General features: G+C 38.5%; 1 protein-coding gene across 4 annotated transcripts; it reads left to right on the top strand.

Annotated features, from left to right (window-relative positions):
* The first annotated feature begins 1,999 nt into the window (after nucleotides 1-1,999).
* On the top strand, nucleotides 2,000-19,425 carry gpnmb (glycoprotein (transmembrane) nmb). Of its 4 annotated transcripts, none has more exons than XM_057828375.1 (12): nucleotides 2,000-2,170; nucleotides 2,568-2,723; nucleotides 6,056-6,196; nucleotides 6,280-6,453; nucleotides 9,312-9,473; nucleotides 9,548-9,886; nucleotides 9,953-9,973; nucleotides 10,030-10,218; nucleotides 13,748-13,853; nucleotides 15,161-15,381; nucleotides 15,454-15,544; nucleotides 18,952-19,425. In XM_057828375.1, exons 1-12 carry the CDS (start codon nucleotides 2,101-2,103, stop codon nucleotides 19,103-19,105), a joined length of 1,824 nt encoding a protein of 607 aa, XP_057684358.1. In that variant the 5' UTR covers nucleotides 2,000-2,100; the 3' UTR covers nucleotides 19,106-19,425. The 4 variants fall into 4 exon arrangements, with proteins under 4 accessions (XP_057684358.1, XP_057684355.1, XP_057684356.1 ...); XM_057828372.1 differs by having other exon boundaries at nucleotides 6,056-6,217; XM_057828373.1 differs by having other exon boundaries at nucleotides 6,053-6,196.
* Nucleotides 19,426-22,380: the final 2,955 nt, after the last annotated feature.

The following is a 22,380-nucleotide window of genomic DNA, read 5'->3' as shown; positions in this document are numbered from 1 at the left end:
GCCGCAGCATCTCAAGGGGGTTCAAGCCTGGACTTTGACTTGGCCAATCTGGAACATGTATTTTGTTCTTCGGAAACCATTCTGAAGTTGACTTACTACCGTGTTTTGAATCATTGTTTTGTTGCTGCATCCATCCTCTTTTTAGCTTCAACTGTCTGACAGACGGCCTCAGGTTTTCCTGCAGAACATCCTGATCAACTTTTGAATTCATTCTTCCATTAATGATTGCAAGTTGTCCAGGCCCTGAGGTACCAAAACAGCTCCAAATCATGATGCTACCTCCACCATGCTTCATGGTGGTGATGAGGTGTTGATGTTGGTGAGCTGTTCCATTTTTCCTCCACACATGATGGTGTGTGTTTCTCCCAAACAATTCAACTTTGGTTTCATCACTCCATAAAATATTTTGCCAAAACTTCTGCGGAGTGTCCAACCGCCTTTTTGTGAACATTAAACAAGGAACAATATTTTTTTATAGACAGCAGTGGCTTCCTCTGTGGAGTCCTTCCATGAACACTATTCTTGGCTGTGCCAGTGATTTCTGTAAGTCTTTAGCAGACACTCTAGGGTTCTTTTTTACCTCTATGAGTATTCTGCGCTGAACTCTTGGCGTCTCCTTGGGAGATAAGAAACAGTGCTAAACTCTCAATTTGTAGTCAACTTCTCAGACTGTCAATTGATGAACATCCTGACTTATACAGATGATTTTGTATCCTTTCCCAGTTTTATACAAATCAGCAATCCTTGATCGCAGGTCTTCAGACAGCTCTTTTGACCAAGCCACAATCCACATCAGACAATGCTTCCCATCAAGACATTTCTTACCAGGTGTGTGTTTTATAGTGGGCAGGGCAGCTTTAAACCACTCATCAGTGATTGGGCACACACCTGACCAAAAGTGTTTGGTAAAAATTGGTTTCAATTGCTCTTTAAGTCTCCTTCACTTACTTATTTTTCCCCCATTCCTTCATTGTTTGCATACTATCCTCATTAAAATATGAAACCCTATAGATGTTTGGGTGGTTTTAGTTAATGCAAACTCGGTTTTTATAGCCTGGTACACCAGACTCACCGCTGTTCCAGCTATTGAGTCTGGCCACCATTCAGCAGATAAAATTTCCAGGGCGGAGCAAGCCACAGCAAACAGACAGCGGAGTGAACCAATCAGCGACGGGCGGACGTGATGTTAGTAAATCGACGAGGGACTTGCGCGCGAAAGTAAACATACGAGGAGAGCGGAGTTTATACAACATGTGTCAATGACTTGTGTCGATGTGTTTTTGGTCATTTAAAACTAGATTGGAACATATTCTCGGCTCTCTTGTTCGCCATCTGTGTTGTTGTGGAGACGACTTCCGACGTGAAAGAGTGACGCTGCTCATTAAGAACACGTCACGCAAATAAACAAATCTGACTGGACGGTTGATTTTGTTCTTGCTCGAGAGGCCGTTAATGGGCTGGGTCCCAGACTATTCTCACAGTGTTTGAAAAATACAGGGAGAACAGTCTGGCCGTGCCTGGCAACTGTTTTTATATCTGTGTGATTTTGACAAAGATCCGATCATATTTGACGGTGATTTTATGCAGAAATGTGAGAAATTCCAAAAGGTTCAGATACTTTTTCATACCACTCTATGTTAGCCAATTGTTTTTTTGTTGTACTTAGATCCTCATCTATCTATTTTTTATACTGTTTGAGGCTCATTTCAGGTATTTTAATTGATGTTCCTTATCCGATTACGCGATTATTCCAACTAACACTCATCGATAGATGCAGCCTTATTATCAATGGCAGGGAAACATAATCACTCACTGCTTTACATTGATCTTTAGAAGTGGATAGTCAAAAAGAGGAAGCGGGTACATCTCGCTCCTCATGACTTTCCTGGCTCACGCGCACTAATGAGGGATGAGTTGCATCTTGTTTGGAAAAACGTCACATGTCTATGTGCTCACTAACAGCAGATTCAATTATTGCACATAAGCCCACAAACACGCAAATCGCAGACGGACGAGCAGGGTAGTGGGAGAAGGGAGCGCCTCATATCACATCCACTCAAGAACAGGACTACTTTTTGCCTGTTTTTAATATTCGTAAAGATGGGAGTCTTGAAATGCATTTTTCTTTTGGCTTTAATCTGTTTTGTTTATCAAGCAGATGCTCGAAAAAGTAAGATTTTTTTATTTCTATATGGAATTGTTGGAGAATTTAAATTGAATGTTATATTATTTTAATTATGACTAGAGATTGTTCTTCCTATATTTTAATACTGCACTCACTATGTCGATGTCTTCGGTGTTCTCACTGCTGCAGTCAGTGTCGCATGAGTTTCATTAGCAGTCGCCACTGGAGAGAATTTACAACATTCCTTCACTTCCTATAAGAAAAGGAAATTACAGAATTACATATAGGCAGGAAGGCCAAAACTGACATTCCAACCCGGAATATCATAATTAAAACATAATCCTGTCTGAAAAATACGGATATAATTACAATTTTGGAGGGAAGGTAAAATTCAAGATTTCATGTGCACTAAAGTATAACCACCTCTTTTGAATATTTCCAGCATATGCAGATATGTTTCCTCACAAGCACATCCAAAAGGGAAAGTTGCCTTTCCCTATTCCACCCGTCCCGGGCTGGAGTCCTGACAGCAACCCATGGGACGACTACCTCTACCCGCCATTCAAACCAAAACCGAAGGAGCTCACGCACAGACGGGGTGAGTCTGCCATTTTTTTATCACCTTTTTTGAGGACCGACATGGCGTCAAACTCAAGGCGGGGGGCCAGATCTGGCCAACCAGATGTTTTTGTGTGGTCCACAAAAGCACATCAAATTTGATGGCCCGCTAGGCTTATAAACATGGTCTCTGCAGGGTTCAACAAGCCAAATGTAAGACTTTTAAAGACTTAAGACTAGGGTTGTTCCGATCATGTTTTTTTTTCTCCCGATCCGATCCTGATCGTTTGAGTATCTGCCGATCCCGATATTTCCCGATCCGATTGCTTTTTTTCGCTCCCGATTCAATTCCAATCATTCCCGATAATTTTTCCCGATCATATACATTTTGGCAATGCATTAAGAAAAAAATGAATAAAACTCGGACGAATATATACATTCAACATTCAGTACATAAGTACTGTATTTGTTTATTATGATAAATCCTCAAGATGGCATTTACATTATTAACATTCTTTCTGTGAGAGGGATCCACGGATAGAAAGACTTGTGACTTTGTATATTGTGACTAAATATTGCCATCTAGTGTATTTGTTGAGCTTTCAGTAAATGATACTGAAGGCCATGCCCAAATGCATAATGGGAAGTGGGAAATAACATAAGGTGTTAAGAAAAAAATCAATTGCTACCTTGCTTCCCCACATTGCTTCCCATGATATTTCTAATCGAAGGGAGAGGGATTGTAAGGTTTTAGCCAATTAAAATAAGGCTCCAAAGGCTGCCAAAATTCACTCTACTCATTTTACGCTGCCTTTTAGCTCTCTATATAGGCAAAACGGCGCCATTACAGATTGAGCGCGACAATGCGTGAGTGGGTCGTGCAGCGCATGCATTAATTGCGTTAAATATTTTAACGTGATACATTTTTTAAAAAAATTAATTACTGCCGTTATTGGGATAAATTTGATAACCCTACCTTAAGCCTAAACTAAAGACTCTGGATAGGTGTAACATATTATGTCTGTAACGTTAAATACAATTAGAAAACGATTTAATTAAAAAAAATTATATATATATATATATATATATATATATATATATATACATATTTAAAAAAGGCATGGCCGACATTTTTTTGCCGATTCCGATACTTTGAAAATGACGTGATCGGACGCCGATCGATCAGGACATCTCTACTTAAGACCATAGTAAATCAAATTTAAGACCCATTTCACATTGATAAAAAAGGTACAAAAGTTTTAAAGCAGTCATGTCCAAAGTCCGGGCCAAGGGCCAAATGGGGCCCGTGGTCAAATTTCATCCGGCCCCCAGCCTCTGTCATAATAATCATTAACGTCTGGCCCACACACAGACTTAATAAATTGGTCAGCAGTACTGCTACCAGCATATGAAGTAGCTTACACACTAAATGCTGCTCCTCATTTACCAACTAAAATGCAGCAGCACTCTAAGAAACATTACCCCGTGTGACCCTTTACTCCCAATTTTCTAAAATGGCGACAATCAACAAAAAAAAGAAAGTTGACTGCGACGGCCGACGCTTCAAGGATAGGTGGAAATTGGACTATTTCTTCAATAAAATACGCAAGGAACATGAAAAATTAAAATACCTGAGCTGAGCCTTAAACGGTATAAAAATTGTGTGCCAAATATATTATGCCAGTTTGCTCTCCCACAGCTATTATACGCACACTCCCAAGCTATTATGAAGAATACAGTTTTAGCCCATAATCATGTGCTTATATTTTTATTACCGGCAATTGCTCACATTCTGCTGATAAATAGATACACACACATATGTTGATTCATCACACAACGTCTCAGTACTTTTCCACCAAGCTACAGTACTCTGAGTGCAATTGTGTGTTCAAAACAAAGATATCTTCACGCTCAAGAGTGTGACTGTTAATTTAATCAAGAGTGTGACTGTTCAATCAATGACTAGAATAAGTCACTTGCCCGATCGAAATTGCCACATTGGACAACAGTTTTGTAACTGTATTCTGCCCAGCAACAAGCCCTCAATAAAGGTTAGCAGCGTGGGGGAGCTCGGAGAGAGACTCTAATGAGACAGCATTGATCGCGGAACTCTGTCTTCTGGCTCTCCCAACCTGCAGGTTGAAAAACGTCAACTCTCTGAATCTGTCTCACTTTATGCCCTGCCTTTTGTCAGCCTTGGGTAAATAACCAAGTTAAAGAACGAGTTATAAACACAACAATAAGGATCAACAAAAGAACAATGGCTAACTTACATAGCAAAAGTCTGCTAGCTTAAATGCTATAAAACGCTGACACTTTTTTTTTTTTTTTGCTCTTGACAAATGGTTCAGACACATATTCCCACAAAAAACAAAAACAAAAAAACTGCTAAATATACCGATAAACTAAATTATGAATGCATTTAAAAAAAACATTAACTCAAACAAAAACTTGGCTTATGTTGGTCTTACCATGGAGCAGCCATGTGAAATGAGGCAGACTAGAGGCAGTGTATCACTTTAATTAAACGAATACTCGAGGCAGCAAAATTTAATTCAAATCTTTTTTCTTTCATCGAATACTTGAGTTAATCGATTAATTGTTTCAGCACAAAAAAAAAAAAAAATAATAAAGCAAATGTGACACACAGAATGGCTTGCTAAAATTTGCTTAAATATATTGTTCTACGTAAAGGACGTCAGCCAAGGTCGGCCCCCCACATTTTAACCACACCAAATCTGGCCCCCTTTGCAAAAAGTTTGGACACCCCTGATTTAAAGGAACACGAAAGGCCCGGATTTACTTGCAACGTATTCAATTTATTCCCAGGTCTTTCACACTGTGATACAAACAGAGGTGGGTAGAGTATCGGGCTGCAGCTATCGAATATTTTAGTAGTCGATTAATCGATGGACTAGTTAGTTCGAATAATCGAGTCATCAGATAAGGAAAATGAAAAATTAAAATACCTGAGCTGAGCCTCAAACAGTATAATTTTCTTTTTTTAAATGAGGATCTATGTAAAACAAAAGAACAATTGGCTAACTTAAATAGAAAAAGTCCCCGAGCTTAAATACTATAAAATGCTACGTTTTTTTTTTTCAATGCTCTTAACAAATGGTTCAGACACATATTCCCACAAAAAAAACTGCTAAATATACCTATAAACTAAATTATGAATGCATTAAAAAACATTAGCTCAAATAAAAACTTGGCTTACGTTGGTCTTAACAGGGAGCAATTGGATTCAGCCATATGAAAAGAGGCAGACAGAATTTGCAAATATTTTAGTTTGTGTGCCCCAAGAATTCTGGAACATTGGGTGTCATTTAATTTGTTGGAGTAACGTAAAACTGTCTAACATCTCAGTAGGCAAGCCAACGGTTCGCCTCACCAGTGACAGTCCGGCTCTAAACGGTTCCAATATTTCCTTCACGGCTAAACTGGAGTACCCACCATGCCAGAAAGAAGACGACCAAGGACAACTCGTGTGGGATGAACACTGTGACGATGGTACGGAGCTGGAGGCCTCAGGTGCAACCACACCAGTTGTGGCTATTATAGAACACAACTAATGGTGCTCTGTTTCATTGCAGCGAATGGACAAGTACGCTCGGGTTTTGTGTACAACTGGACGTCGTGGATGGACGATTACGGCTTCGGGAAATGTAAGGATGCCAATAAATGCAACGTGTTTCCTGATGGGAAGCCGTTTCCTCAGAGCAACGACTGGAGGCGCAAGAATTACGTCTATGTGTGGCACATGATGGGTGAGACACTTTCATGACGTTCATCTTATTATGATGTTATTTCTTTCTTGTATTGACTCAGTGATGCCAATGACGGCAAAAGACGTCCAATCCATTTGACCTGACAGCGATCAGTTTATCATAATTCATGCTAAAACTAAATGCCACAAAATAGTGGCTTGTACACTGGGGCAAACAAGTATTTAGTCAACCACCAATTGTGCAAGTTCTCCCACTTGAAAATATTAGAGTGACCTGAAATTGTCAACATGGGTAAATCTCAACCATGAGAGACAGAATATGGGAAGAAAAAAACAGAAAATCACATTGTTTGATTTTTTTTTTTTTTAATTATTTGCAAATCTGGTGGAAAATACGTATTTGGTCAATACCAAAAGTTCATCTCAATACTTTGTTATGTACCTTTTGTTGGCAATAACGGAGGCCAAACGTATTCTGTAACTCTTCACAAGCTTTTCCACACACTGTTTCTGGTATTTTGGCTCATTCCTCCATGTAGATCTCCTTTAGAACAGTGATGTTTTGGGGCTGTCGTTGGGCAACACGGAATTTCAACTCCCTCCACAGATTTTCTATGGGGTTGAGATCTGGAGACTGGCTCGGCCACTTCAGGACCTTGAAATGTTTCTTACGAAGCCACTCCTTTGTTGCCCCGGCTGTGTTTGGGATCATTGTCATGTTGAAAGACCCAGCCACGTCTCATATTCGATGCCCTTGGTGATGGAAGGAGATTTTCACTCAAAATCTCTCGATACATGGCCCCATTCATTCTTTCCTTTACACAGATCAGTCGTCCTGGTCCCTTTGCAGAAAAACAGCACCAAAGCATGATGTTTCCACCCCCATGCTTCACAGAGGGCATGGTGTTCTTCGGATGCAATCCAGTATTCTTTCTCCTCCAAACATGAGAACCTGTGTTTCTACCAAAAAAATATATTTTGGTTTCATCTGACCATAACACATTCTCACAGTCCTCTTCTGGATCATCCAAATGCTCTCTAGCGAACCGCAGACGGGCCTGGACTTGTACTGGCTTCAGCAGGGTGACACGTCTGGCAGTGCAGGATTTGAGTCCCTGCCGGCGCATTGTGTTACTGATTGTAGCCTTTGTTACTGTGGTCCCAGCTCTATGTAGGTCATTCACTAGGTCCCCCGTGTGGTTCTGGGATTTTTGGTCACCGTTCTCGTTATCATTTTGACCCCACAGGGTGAGATCTTGCATGGAGCCCCAGATCGAGGGAGATTATCAGTTGTCTTGTATGCCTTCCATTTTCTAATACCCGTCATTTTCGGACGATAAACCGCTACTTTTTTCCTTCATTTTGAATCCTGCGGCTTATAGTCCAGTGTGGCTTATTCGTTGATTTATTCGGGTTAATAGGTAACACATGCCTCCTAGCATGCATTGCAGCGCCAACAATGTAAACACCAATCAAAATTCATGTTCTATGCTATTATTTTTATTCAGTTACTGTTCCAGTTGTTTCATTAATTGCTAGTTATGGTATTTGGGAACACTTTATTTAACAGCAGCGTCATAAGACTGTCATAATTATGACATGACACTATCATGGGCATTAATCAATGCTTATAACAAATGTCATTAAGTGTCATTCGACAAATTATGTTAATAACGCCATTTATATCCAGCTCGGATCTTTTGCATCCATTCAAAAGTGAGATCATTTGCCGGATAACACGAATGACATCTGTTGTAAACATTCACTAATGCTCATGACAGTGTCATGTCATGATTATGATTGTGTAATGACAGTTTTATGGCATCACTGTCAAATAGTGTGTCACCAAATAGCATAACTAGGAATAAATGAAACAACTGGAACAGTAACAGTTATAAATAATTAGCACATGACATGAATTTTGATTGTTATTTTCATCTGGAGCACTGCAATACATGCTAAGAGGCATGTTGGACAGCAATCGGGTTGACACCAGGTGGCAGCAGAGGTCGAATGTCTCCCGCAAGGGAGCAGTAATGGCCAAATGAAGCTTATTGTAGCAATGAAGCTTTGCAGCCAATTGAGTCAAAGCTTCCTGGTGGTTCATTAGGTCTTATGACAGTCGTATGATGCTGACTGTCAAATAAAGTGCTACCAGTTGATATCTTTTGGTCTAAATATCCCATAATACAGTGAGGACAGCTGCGGGTTATTGTGCAGTGCGGCTTATCTATGAACAAATGCCGTTTTCGTGTCACATTTGGTGAGTGGCGGCTTATAGTCAGGTGCGCCTTATAGTGCAAAAATTACGGTAATTGCTCCCACAGTTGATTTCTTTACACCAAGCGTTTTACCTTTTGCAGATTCAGTCTTCCCAGCCTGGTGCAGGTCTACAATTTTGTCTCTGGTGTCCTTCGACAGCTCTTGGCCATAGTGGAGTTTGGAGTGTGACTGACTGAGGTTGTGGACAGGTGTCTTTTATACCGATAATGAGTTAAAACAGGTGCCATTAATACAGGTAACGAGTGGAGCCTCGTTAGAAGAAGTTAGACCTCTTTGACAGCCAGAAATCTTGCTTGTTTGTAGGTGACCAAATACTTATTTTCCACTCAAATTTGGAAATAAATTCTTTAAAAATCAAACAATGTGATTTTCTTGGCTTTTTTCCACATTCTGTCTCTCATGGTTGATGTTTACCCATGTTGACAATTACAGGCCTCTCTAATATTTTCAAGTGGGAGAACTTGCACAATTAGTGGTTGACTAAATACTTATTTGCCCCACTGTATATGCAAACTACTACTACTTGGACATTTTGAATGTGAAATGTACTCCCAATATTTTGTCCAAAACTGTACAGGGCCTCATGCCTTCATTAATAACTTTTTCCTGAATCAGGACAATACTTCGAGACGTGTGACGGTTCGTCCTCCAGCCTGACCCTGAACACCTCTAACATTCCTCTGGGAGGAGAGGTCATGGAGGTCATGGTGTACCGGAAGCGTGAGCGCAGGAAGTACACGCCCTTGAGTACCGACAACACCATTTTCTACATCACAGGTATTTTTCCATACTATTCATTTTAAAAAAGACCGTCAGGACAGTGTATGTCATGTGTAATTGCCTGTGTTAAGATATGATCCCCCTGGTGGTGGACATCTCCCAGAAAGCCGCGGTCAACGAGTCGGACAACGTGTTCTATCGCGGCGAGGACGTCGTCTTTCATGTGCACTTGCACGACCCAAGCGGTTACCTAAAGACAGCGGCGAATATCGACTACATGTGGGACTTTAGGGACGGCAACCAGTTGGTAACCCACCGCGACGTGACCACGCACGCTTACGGCACAGTGGGCAACATGACCGTCAAGCTGGTAGTGGAGGCCGCGTTTCCCACCGAGTGCCCACCTGCCGCCGCGACGTCCATGCCAACGACGTCCATGTCCACAGCGACATCGGCAACGCCCTCTACTGGTAATAAAGCACAAAAGATAATGTATTGACTAAAAAATACTAATGACTAAAAATTTCCTTCTCCAGCTACAACGGAAACCACGCCAGGTGAGCTTGGGAGTTAAAACAAACATGCCCGCATGTCCTAACGCCACTTCGTGCAGGTACCACTGAGATGTCCAGCTCAACTTTCTTCACCTCCACAACGGGGTTTTCTACCACGGAAGCCCTAACTTCCAGCCAGACTTCAGAGCCCGCCCCCTTCGCTCTGCTCCGCAACAAGCGTGTGCTAGAGGCTGGCGGCTGTTTCCGCTACGTGCACGGCATCTTCGTTGGTAACATTAGCATCATAGGTAGGTGATGGAAACTGAAAAGAAGCGTTTTTAACTAGGGCTGTCAAAATTATCGCGATAACGGGCGGTAATTAATTTTTTAAAAATAATCACGTTAAAATATTTGACGCAATTAACTCACATGCCCCGCTCAGACAGATTTAAATGACAATACAGTGAAATGCCCACTTGTTAATTGTGTTATGTGGAGTTTTGCTGCCCTCTGCTGGAAGCTTGGGTGCGACTGATTTTATAGGCTTCAGCACCCATGAGCATTGTGTAAGTAATTATTGACATCAACAATGGTTTATTAATAACTAGTTTATTTTTTTGACTGAAAAATTTAAAAAATTTATTAAAACGAAAACATTAAGAGGGGTTTTAATATAAAATTTCTATAACTTGTACTAACATTTATCTTTTAAGAACTACACGTCTTTCTATCCATGGATCGCTTTAACAGAATGTTAGTAATGTTAATGCCATCTTGTTGATTTATTGTTATAATAAACAAATACAGTCCTTATGTACCTCATGTTGAATATATATATCCATCTTGTGTCTTATCTTTCCATTCTAACAATAATTTACAGAAAAATATGGCATATTTTATAGATGGTTTGAATTGCGATTAATTGCGATTAATTACGATTAATTAATTTTTAAGCTGTAATTAACTCGATTAAAAATCTTAATCGTTTGTCAGCCCTATTTTTAACTCATTCACTCCCAGCCATTTTCACCGGAGCAACCCCCTTCGCTACCGGCCGTTTTACTGGATTTTGACTGCTTTTGCAAGGCCCGCAAAAAATTCTGTTCTATTGCTATATAAACATGGAACCCACCAAAAGAAAGATTAGACTCTCTTCTTTCAGCAGGAAAAAAACTAAGTTCATACATTTTTCCATTCTATAGATATCAGCATGAGTAAATAGCTTAGTTTGAGCAATTTTCCAATTTCTGATGAAAAAACAGAGAAATTTAGCTTTTTGTAAAATCATACATTTCAAACATAACTTTGACTTTAACACAGCTATTTTTTGCTTTTGTGACATCCCAAACATCTGAATAATGTTTTCCTTCTACAAAATAACATAAACAAGACAAATACAGCTTTTGATAGCAAAGTAACAATTTATTTACACATAACTAAACTATTGAACTGGGAGATGACGCTGTTGTGGCTGAGGCTGTATTGGCAGACGGGGTAAATTTTTCCCTCATCACCGCCTGTCTGTTTCAACAAGATCTTTTGTAGTGACCACTACCTCATATAAGGATTCACCTAGGGAACTTGTGTGGGGCATGTGCCTTGTGTTTCCATCTTTCTGCACATTTTTCCCATGCTTCTTCTTCCAACTTCCGTTTCCTGACTTTTTCTCTTCATTCATTTCCTTTCATGGTCCGATATGACTTCTTACTGACCTCCAGTGGCCAGTTTTATTGCTTTAAAATGGATTTTGAGCGTTGTGCTTTGGAGCGAACTTGCATCAGAACCTAGAGATGTCTCTTGTGAAAAAAGACATAAAAGACGTATAAATACGTTTTTGGGACACTGAAACAATTAAAAATAGAACGTATTTGTACGTGTTTGGGAGCAAATGAGTTAAACGCACGCTTCCGTTAAAAGCTGAAGGATATTTAGTGCAACTGAGAACAATAGTGGTATAATTCCATTTTGTCAATTTAATGCAGAAATTGAGACAGGAAATTTCTTGCAGCTGAACTAGTTTAGTTCCAAATTTGACATACAGGGGGCAGTCCATTATTGCATTCAGCACATCCTGGTTCATCCGTGCAACAATGGGCTAAGTCGTATTTCCAAGATTCTTCACCAGACATGTGCCGATTACTACTTTCAAGCAGAAAGAAGTTAAGGAAGAATTTTTTTTAAGCTTGTAATCAAGTATCAAAACTCACAAAAGTCAAATAAAGCAAACTGTAGTAAACAAAATAGAATAAAAATAAAACAATTGCCAGATTGGGGGCCCCCTAGTGGTCAGGGGCCCTAAGCAGCTGCATAGTCTGCGTATAGGCTGGGCCGGCCCTGCTTTCAAGATATACCGTGGTACAAAAATGTCAAGGTTTCAAAACCGTAAAAATTTTCCGTCATACCGTCCCTACGGTATTAGCTATTTTTTTATGTCCCAAAAATGCATTGAGAAACCCCTCGCTTGCAGCTGCAAGGCTCAACCCTCCCCCACCAGTTGTTGCTCAGTGTCAGTGAGTCAGCTGTGCTACACAATGGCTGGAGAAGGTGAAACTCCTGAACTCCCCATTGGAGAAAACGAAATCGCTGGTATGGGAATACTTTGGCTTCAGAAAAGTTACAGACGGCCGCGAAATAGAGGAGGAGAGCCAACCGATATGTAAAACATGTTTGCGGAGGGTGGCTGTCAAGGAGGCAAAACCTCCCAATATGATTTCACATTTATACATAATTAAAGGTTAGAACAGTTACCAGAGCTACGAGAGTTAACTCCAGCGTGTTTAGTGTGTCTAGCGGTGGTAAAACTTGTGTTTTTTTCACTCTGGCAACTGTCTGTGTTGAGAAAGAGAGTGTTTGTATAATGTAAACATGATACGAGTCATACACACGTGCTTTTTATTGAAAATAATTCAATTATTTTTGTTCTGATGGTAATTAAGTTGAGCTATGACTGTGGGTTTTAACTCACCCAAAGGACTGCATTTAATTTAACTGTATTTGGAATATTTTCTTAATTTTTAAATTTTATTTTAATTTAACATTATGCTGATGTTCCAATTTGCTAATATTCTTTGAAAAATAAATTCAATGTTCAATAGAAGTTTTGTGTTTTTTAAACCCTGATGTCTCAAAGTAACAAATTTTCGAGCTGTAATTGCTATACCGTGATACAGTGAAACCATGATATTTTGGCTTAAGGTTATCATATAAACAGAATATCATACTAGCACATGCCTAGTCTTCCCCTTTCTGTAAAAAAAAAAATCTGAAAGTGAATTTTTGAAATTGATACAAGCATTTTTTAATGTAGTGCTTAGTTTGAATGCCTATTCGGGGAAAAATGTATTTAAAAAAACATCATATAAACATTATGACTTTTTTTTTTTCTCAAAATGGCAAACACCAATTTCTCTAAAAACAAGTAACTACTAAAATAATTGCAATATAAATGACTAAAATACATAGCCCATTCTAATCTCATCTCACAAGAGATAGCCCGATTCAAATTACACAGAGTTCTTCAAAGCAACATTGTACTTTTTGGTAGTTTTATAATACTGCCATCTGGTGCTAAAGCTTATACTGTACAATCTAATCAGACCGAGCAGAACACTGTACCCAGTAACGACCCGTTTTCAAGTGTGTTTTTTCCCTACCAAGTAGCCTTACTGTTAGTGTCCTCAAAATTATAAGGCATGCAAAGCAAACGAAACACAGTTGAACATGAATTCAATTGAAGCAAACTGGATTGTCCTATTAGACTGTTCTGCCTTCTACTCGAACCATGACATTCAGACATATAATCACATTACAGACAGATGATAACATCATTTTCCACAGAGCCCAAGCACCCACTAAAGAGCAAGGCCAATAGCCGTATTGTCGACGTACTGGCAGCCAGAGTTACCAAGACTGACATCAGCTTCCTAGTGAAATGCCTTGGCAGGTGTGTATGTTAAATTTTTAAATAAATTCATCTTATTGAACATGTGTGGATAAACTGGCTTTTAACTCCTTCACTGCCATTGATGGCTATAGATGTCCAATTCATTTTGACTGGGAGAGGCTGACAGCGAATGAGTCCTCCAGATCAAAATGGATTGGACACCTATCATCATCATTAGCAGCCAATGAAGGCTACATTAAAATACAGTTCCTGACAAAAGTCTTGTCGCTTATCCATTTTGTGAAACAATTGCTAATAACCTGACTTTTAATTATTCAATTGGTTTCCGAAATGGCTCGTATGAAAGCTAAGACCCTCCCAAATAATGTTGAAAGTACAAATATATATTTGTTTCACTGAAAAAAGATCATTTAATGAAGACATAAAGGTCAAATTTTGGCAAGACAAAAGTTTTTTCGCCTACAGAAAGTAGTGCGAAAATTGAACAAAAAATGTACTTCAAACACAAAAATATGTTACATAACATAAGCGAATTAGGTAGTGGTGCTGTGAGATCCAAATTTAATATTTTGCATGACTTCAACGGGCTTCGGCAAGGATTCATACAACTTATTGATGAAGTCATCAGGAACATCAAAGAAAGCAGTCTTGCATGCCACCCAGAGTTCATCAACATTCTTGGGTTTCGTCTTCCATGCTTCCTCTTTCATCCTGTTCATGTCTTGTGACTGGGCTGGCCAGTCCTGGAGGATCTTGATGTTCTTTACCTTGAGGAACATTGAGGTAGAGATTGAAGTATGCGATGGAGCACCATCCTGCTGCAGAATTTGTCCCTTTTTATGGTTAGGAATGTAAGAGGCAGCCAAGATTTGTTGATATTTCAGACTATTTATGTTGCCTTTCACCCTGCAGATCTCTCGCACACCCCATACTGAATGAAAGTACAGGCCATGATTTTGCCACCACCAAACTTCAGTTTTCTGAGTGATTCTCGGATCCATGCGGGCTCCAGTAGGTCTCCTGCAATATTTGCGGCGACTGTGGTGTAATTCAATGGAATATTCATCTGAAAAATCCACCTTTTGCCATAAAACTCCACAATCCACTGTCTTGCCAAAAATTGACCTTTATGTCTTCATTAAATGATAAATCCTTTTTCAGTGGAACACATATATTTTAGTACATTCAACATAATTTGGGAGGGTCTTAGCTCTCATATGAGCCATTTCTGAAACCAATTGAATAATTAAAAGTCAGGTTATTAGTAATTGTTTCTACAAAATGGATAAGCGACAAGACTTTTGTCAGGGACTGTATGTCGTACAAGTAAATACCTTCTGATTCAGCAACCCCACATCGGCGTGCACCATCGTCTCCGACCCCTCTTGCACTTGGGTGCACAGCATCATGTGCAACGATGTTCCTCCGTCCACCAAGTGCGAAGTGCAGCTGAGGAGGACTTTCCCACAGCCTGGTACCTACTGTGTCAATATTACGCTGGAAGACTCTCACAGCTTGACCCTGACCAGCACCACCGTCACTATTAACAAGTCCCAGGCAACATCTGGTGAGGCAAAACAGTGGAAAAGTTAGAAAACTTACCCAATGCCAGAAATTAATGGACAATTTGTCTTGCTAGAGTCCAAGAACTCTCACACCACTGAGGTTGTCCTTACAACAAGTGTGGTGCTGGTGGCCTTCTTTGCATTGATTGCATGTGTCGTTTACAGGTAAGTAGGGCTGCAGCTCTCGATTATTTTAGTAGGTGATTAATCGATTGACTCGTCAGTTTGAATAATCGAGTAATCGGATTAGGAACATTTAATGCGTTGCGGAGAAAATTTTAGGAGACGTAAAACAAAGGCTTGCTAAGACTGCACTTTCAAAAGGGCATTGAATGTGAATATCCCGAGTGTTTCTTCAAACTATGCAGGATTGCACTTTCAAGAAATTAAAAAATAAATGAGGAGCTAAGTACAACAAGAGAACAATTGGCTAACTTGCATAGCAAAAGTCCGCTAGCTTAAATGCTATAAAATACTTTTTTTTTTTAAACAATGCTACAGTATTAACAAATCATTCAAACACACATTCCCACAAAAAACGGCTAAATATATTTATAAGCTAAACTACGAATGCATAAAAAAACATGTTTGCACAAGCGAAAACTTACTTTATGTTGGTCTTAACAGGGAGCAGCTGGATTGACCCATGTTTAAATGAGTATTAAATGCAAATACAAAATAAAATTCCCGAGTGTTTCATCAAACTATGCAGAACTGCACTTTCATTTAAAAAGAAATTGAAAATTTTAATGAGGAGCTGAGTACAACAAGAGACCAATTGGCTAACTTGCATCGCAAAAGTCCACTAGCTCAAATACTATAAAATGCGAACTATTTTTTTAACAATGCTATTAACAAATTAGTCAAACACATACTCCCACAAAAAACGGCTAAATATATTTATAAGCTAAACTACGAATGCATCAAAAACATGTTTGCGCAACAAAAAACTTACTTTATGTTGGTCTTAACAGGGAGCAGCTGGATTAACCCATGTTAAATGAGTTATGTCATATTCACTGTTGCCACTAGAGGGCAGTATATCATCCAAAATCAATAAAACTAAATGCAGACATTTTCAAAACAAACCATTACAACGCCATTAGATAAACGAATACTCGAAGCAGCAAAATTTGATTCGAAGATTTTTTTCTAATCAAATGACTCGAGTTAATCGATTAATCATTGCAGCACTACAGGTAAGTGACGTATATAAACGTTTAAATTAGGGTTGTACCGATCATGTTTTTTTGCTCCCGATCATTTTAGTTTGAGTATCTGCCGATCTCGATATTTCCCGATCCAATTGCTTTTTTTTGCTCCCGATTCAATTCCAATCGTTCCCGATAATTTTTCAACGTCAGTTTCAAAACCGCAAAAATCTTTTGTCATACCTAACGTCCCTAAGATATTAGCTATTTTTTTATGACCCAAAAATGCAGGGAAATCCCTTGCTTAGACAGCTCGCTACGAGTCAGTGTGTCAGCTGTCTACACGATGGCTGGAGGGGGTGAAATTCCTGAACTTTTTCCCTCATCAAGATAACAAAATCGCTGGTATGGGAATACTTCGGCTACAGAAAAGTTACAGACGACCACGGCTTATAAGTGGATGGCCAACCGACACGTAAAACATGTTTGCGGAGGGTTGCTGCCGCGGGGGCAATACCTCCAATATGATTTTGCATTTATGCAAAATTAAAGGTTAGTAAACACTGTCATGAATGTTTCCCACCACCTACGAATGTTAACTCCAGCGTGTTTAGTGTGTCTAGCGGTGGTAAAACGTTTTTTATTTCTCTCTGGCAACTGTTTGTGTTGAGAAAGAGAGTGTGTGTATAATGTAAACTTGATACGAGTCATTGACACGTGTTTTTAATGGAAAATGATTCAACTATTTTTGTTCTGGTGGTAGTAATGTTGAGCTGTGGCTGTGGGTTTAGGCAATTTTTTTTTTTTTTTTTTTAACCCAGATATCACATAGTAACACATTTTAGAGCTGTAATTGCAATACCGTGAAACCGTGATATTTTGACTGAAGGTTATCATTCAAAATCTCATACCTGCACATGCCTAGCTCAGGGGTGACTTTACTGTTAATAACAGTGTAGGAAGTTGAAAATAATATTAGACAAAATGCTCAGTGAAGCGTTTTTTTGTTTGTTTTTTTGTAAACAGCATACAAATGAACAATCAACAATACAAACAAAAAACAAAACAATACAAACACAAATATGCCTGGGGGTATAACATACCAAGCAGTGTACTGTCATCAGAAAGAAAAAAGAAAAACATGCTGTAATTAATTACTCACAAAAAAGTTTTTCATTAAATAATAATTGTTTTTTCGGCTTTCAAATTATTATTATTTTTATCATTATTATTATTATTATTATTTTTATTATTATTCACAGAAATCAACAATCAATACACAAACAACAACAAAAACAAACGATACAAACACATTTATGCCAGGGGGTATAAACACACCACGCAATGTACATTTGGGAAAAAAAAAATAATAATAATAATAAAAATAGCTGTAATTAATCATAAACAAATTCTAGTTTTCGGGCTTTCAAATTTTTTTTTTTTTTTTTTTTAACATTATTTACACAAAAACAACTACAAATAATGGGCGAACAATTCACATATATAAGAACAACAACAACAAAATAATAAATAAAATGGTCGGGGTCATTTTTAACACAAGCCGTACTGTTTGCAAAGTGTTTTGGTCCTTATAGCTTTGGGGTTCATAGAGGAACTTAAATCGTCCAAATATAAAGAAAACATTTTCCCAAAAACATGAAAATTTGGTCTTTGATTAGCATATTTTACACAGTGAATGTGAAATTTTGCCAATATTAAAATAAGATTTACAACACATCTTTTATCCATTTCTGGTTCTTCAACGTTGGATAGGCCAAACAAAATATGTCTAAAAACAATTTTCAATGATGGCACAACTTTGGAATTAATATAATTGTTCAGGTCAACCCAAATGATGTGGGAGTAAGTACATTCACAAAACAAATGGGAAATAGTTTCCTCTGCATTTGCACAAAAAGAACATAATTTCTCAATTATAAATTTAACCATTGTCGTCTTTACAGGATAACACCGGTGAAGTAATTTGAGTGTGATTTCTTTTACTTTATTTCTTAATAAATATTTTCTAGGCAAAAGCCAAGTATGTTTCCATTCAGGGCTTTCAAATTCTGTAGTAACGTGTACTAAACGTTAAGCGTCATCACTCTGCGACACATTTGCACTTCAATTAAAATTTTGGGAAGTACAAAGTGGCATTAAAACTCTGCTACAATCATACACCGTTTTCCGAGATGTTTATCGTGGCAAATAACTCATTTACTTACAGAAAATGCCTTTAAAGGGCTGAGGAGAAGACAAATATTCAAAGAAACACAGCGTTTAATGATGTCCGCTAATTGCGATAAACTACTTCCGGGTTCCGTCACCTGTACTGATTTCTGCAAATAAAAGCTTACTCTTTTTTCCTGGTTTTGGAAACATCCGAAATTATTTTTTTTAATCATTTTTTTTTCTTCGCAGACGCTACAAGGTGTACCGACCCATTCGCAGGTCTCCGCCGGACAACGGAGACGGCCGTGCTGGGGTTGCAGGCGGCATGATCCGCCTGAGGGAGGCGCTGTTCCCCACAAACGAAGAGAGCCACTACCTTCTGACGGAGAGAAATCCTCTCTAGGTGCCTCTGTCAGGGCACTTAATGCCACAAGTTTATTGGTAAATCCATTGCATGTAAAAGACGAGGATAAAAAGCCATTAAATACTAAAGATGACATTAATAGTCAAATAAAGTTGTGTGTTGAGCTACTGGCTGTAGATAGGTCCATTTACTCTACATCCACCTGAATGTTTTTTTTTTTTTTCCATTTATTGGCTCATGTGAAAGGAAGTCACAATGTATGTAATCATTTTTGCAGAAATTATCCAGGAGGATGTTTAAACAGTTTCTAACGAATGGTAAATCTGCCCAGCTTGATTTAGAAACCGAGCCATTAAAAAATGGACTCTAATAAAAGCTGTCAACTAACAAATCCTTGTCCAGAAGTTGCTTAATGGGAATTCTCTCAATCACGGGCATAGGTTTGGTCTCAACATGATCAATGCAAAATAAATCTGTATTGACCTTTTAATTTCATAATAGGAACTATGAAGGAACTATTCAAACTAGGAACTATTTTCTACACTAGAGGGCACTCATGCTCTTTGGACGAATGATGCTTCAGTTCTGTAGATTTTTCTCTCACCGGAATTCAATTTTATTTTGTATTTCTTTGGCTTAATACGGTTATCTAATAGGTTTTAGTACAGTATAATAATAACAGTTCATACAGATAACTGTGCTGAGGAGAAAAAAAAACATCGTACGCAGTTACGATGTAAGTTACTCATTCCTTGAGTATTCTTTTCACCACTTTTTTACTTGTACTTGAGTACATTTTTTTGGATGACCACTTTTACTTGAGTAATAATATTTTGAAGTAACGCTACTTTTACTTGAGTACAATTTTTGGCTACTCTACCCACCGCTGATAGTGATGTCCCCGATCCAATCACGTGATCGGAAATCGGGCCGATTGGCCTATTTTTCCAGAGGATTGGAATCAGGTGAAAAGGATCGGGTTTTAAAAAATTTTTAGGGGCCAAAAATTAACAAATTAATCCACAAATACTTGAGCATTGCCAAAAGAACAAACAAAAAAATAATTTTTATACTTGGCAACACCCCAGAAAAAGCGGAAACAGTACAGTACTGTAACATGTTTGGAACTTTTGTTAAAAAAAAAAAAAAAAAACAATGTACAAAACAAACACATTTATATGCAAGTCATCAGCCAATCAAACATGCATTTGGGAGGGGGGGGGGGAGTGGACCAACACATTCGGCAAATGAAAATGGGTAAATTTAAGTCTGAATATGATGAAAATAATTTCCTTAATAATGATAAGATCCAGGGGCGTCACTAGGTTTTAAGAACATTGGGGGCTTAGCCCCCAAGGAGATGCACAGGATGTAAGTAAACATAGCGTGCAAGCACAAAACTTCACAAACAGATAAAAGACTGATCATATATTATTATTGTTGTTGTTGTTTCATTCTGTTTTTTTTTTTTTTTACACAGTAGAACAACAGGAGAAAAATGCCTACAATTGCAAGTTACTTGTTAGATGGAAGCATCAAAGAATGCCGTCTGTTTTTAAGGATGGCAAATCGGTCAATAAAGGTCATGGGGTGATTATTATTAGTGTATTATCATGACTATCCACTGATAATATTCATCGGTGAATGAGCTCAGCTCCTGTACTCATCTATGTGTAAAGTTAAAAAACAGCGGATACTCCAAAAGGAAGTCACCCCTAAGATAGTGGTAAAAAGAGTGCACACTGGACTCTATAAAAAACCAGGACCTTCACAATGCATTTTAAACTAGCTAACAGCAGCTAAGTAGCAGCGTAATTTTAGAGCTGGGATGTAACTTTTGGCCACAAAACAACAAAGGTAAGACATGCGCAGAGATTGTAGTGTGCAAGCCAGCTTTTCGTCAAACACTGAGCAGTTGGTTACTTTCTGCTGTTAGTCGAGGGCTGGCGCTAACTGTCTTCTATCAGCAGTGATAAATACTCTCTTGGAAAACCTTATATCCATCCTTCATCCATCTATTCAGGCTCTGCTCTGTGTGCGTCAGAGGTACACACACACACATGCCGGTAGTACAGTACCGATTGGAAAGTGACAGGGAAAATGCGCACTGGATTTTCAGTGATGCAGGCGTTCTCTATATGAACAAGTGGAATGGACTGGGTAACTAAGCACTGAAGGGGCTCTCTGCCTTACTCTATGAAGTAAGGGGAAACTGACAGATTTACGATTTAATAGAAATTAAAAATGATATCCTGGCAACTTCATAATGAGCATGTCGTTTGAACATTTTTTTTATCTTTTTATTTTTTTTTACATTTGGGGGGGCTTAAGAATATTTTAAATTAAATAGGCCTAACGACGCCACTGGTAAGTTCAATTCTATCCTTACAGCATATGGGAAGACAATCTACCTTTCCTATATAACTCATTATATAATGCAAATAAGGTTGTTTAAAAATTGGTGGGGACAATTTGAGCATCCTGAAAAGTTGTTCGTGTTATGTCCCTACCGTCCCTGAGCAAACGCCCCTGCTCTCGATGCACCAAAGATGAACTGTAGCAATACATATGGCGGAAAACACTCAGATGACTTGAAGTCAATTTTCTGGGGGAAAAAATTTTTTGAACAGGAGGGTATTGGAAAAAAAAAACCAAAAAAAAAAAAAAAACAGCAAAACCCTAACTGGAGGCGAGAGCAGAATTAAAGACGGCATGATATTAACGAGATATTATCGAGTACTTACCTCGTTTCGATCCAAAAACTCCATGTAGCATGTTTCATCAAGTGTCAAGACACAGATGTGAATGGCCACAGCCGGATTTTTGGGGGATTTTATGGGTGAAACATGGTAATATAACAAAGGTCGCGATGCAGAAATCGCAGACCTCAAGGAGTGGTCGAAATGTTTTTTCATATATTAACCCTTGTAAACTTTTTTTTCCAATTTTTCTTTGTTTGGATCGATTATTTATCATCTAACATTAGGGAAAATGCGACTAAAAAAATAAAATTGATAGTTATGAGGTAGATATCCGTGACTTTTTTACAGATGCCAATTTTTTTTTGGTGACGAAATTTGTTTAAAAGTTTAAAATACGCGAGTGAATAATTTTTTTAAAAGTCGTTTTTATTTTTTTTTTAAAGGAAATATTTGACATCAATTAATGATTCTAAGATAAAGATAGACATTTTGAATAATATAATTACGTACCTTTTTATCGCTGGGTTGAAACAAAAGCGGTTGCGCGACGCCTGTAAACGGGGGTTTCCAGGGTAAAAGGGACAAATTAAAAATAGGTCGGGGGTTTAATGC

This window comes from Corythoichthys intestinalis, chromosome 22 (assembly GCF_030265065.1).
Source record: "Corythoichthys intestinalis isolate RoL2023-P3 chromosome 22, ASM3026506v1, whole genome shotgun sequence".
In the NCBI taxonomy this organism is placed as follows: Eukaryota; Metazoa; Chordata; class Actinopteri; order Syngnathiformes; family Syngnathidae; genus Corythoichthys; species Corythoichthys intestinalis.
The sequence above is the reverse complement of the archived record's forward strand: the minus strand, read 5'-3'. Positions and strand labels throughout refer to the sequence as shown.

Coding starts and splice junctions, on each gene's coding strand:
- gpnmb (XM_057828371.1), top strand. CDS start 2,101: ATGGGAGTCTTGAAATGCATTTTTCTTTTGGCTTTAATCTGTTTTGTT. Junction 6,454..9,311: donor CTATGTGTGGCACATGATGG/GTGAGACACTTT, acceptor TTCCTGAATCAG/GACAATACTTCGAGACGTGT. Junction 15,545..18,951: donor ATTGCATGTGTCGTTTACAG/GTAAGTAGGGCT, acceptor TTTTCTTCGCAG/ACGCTACAAGGTGTACCGAC.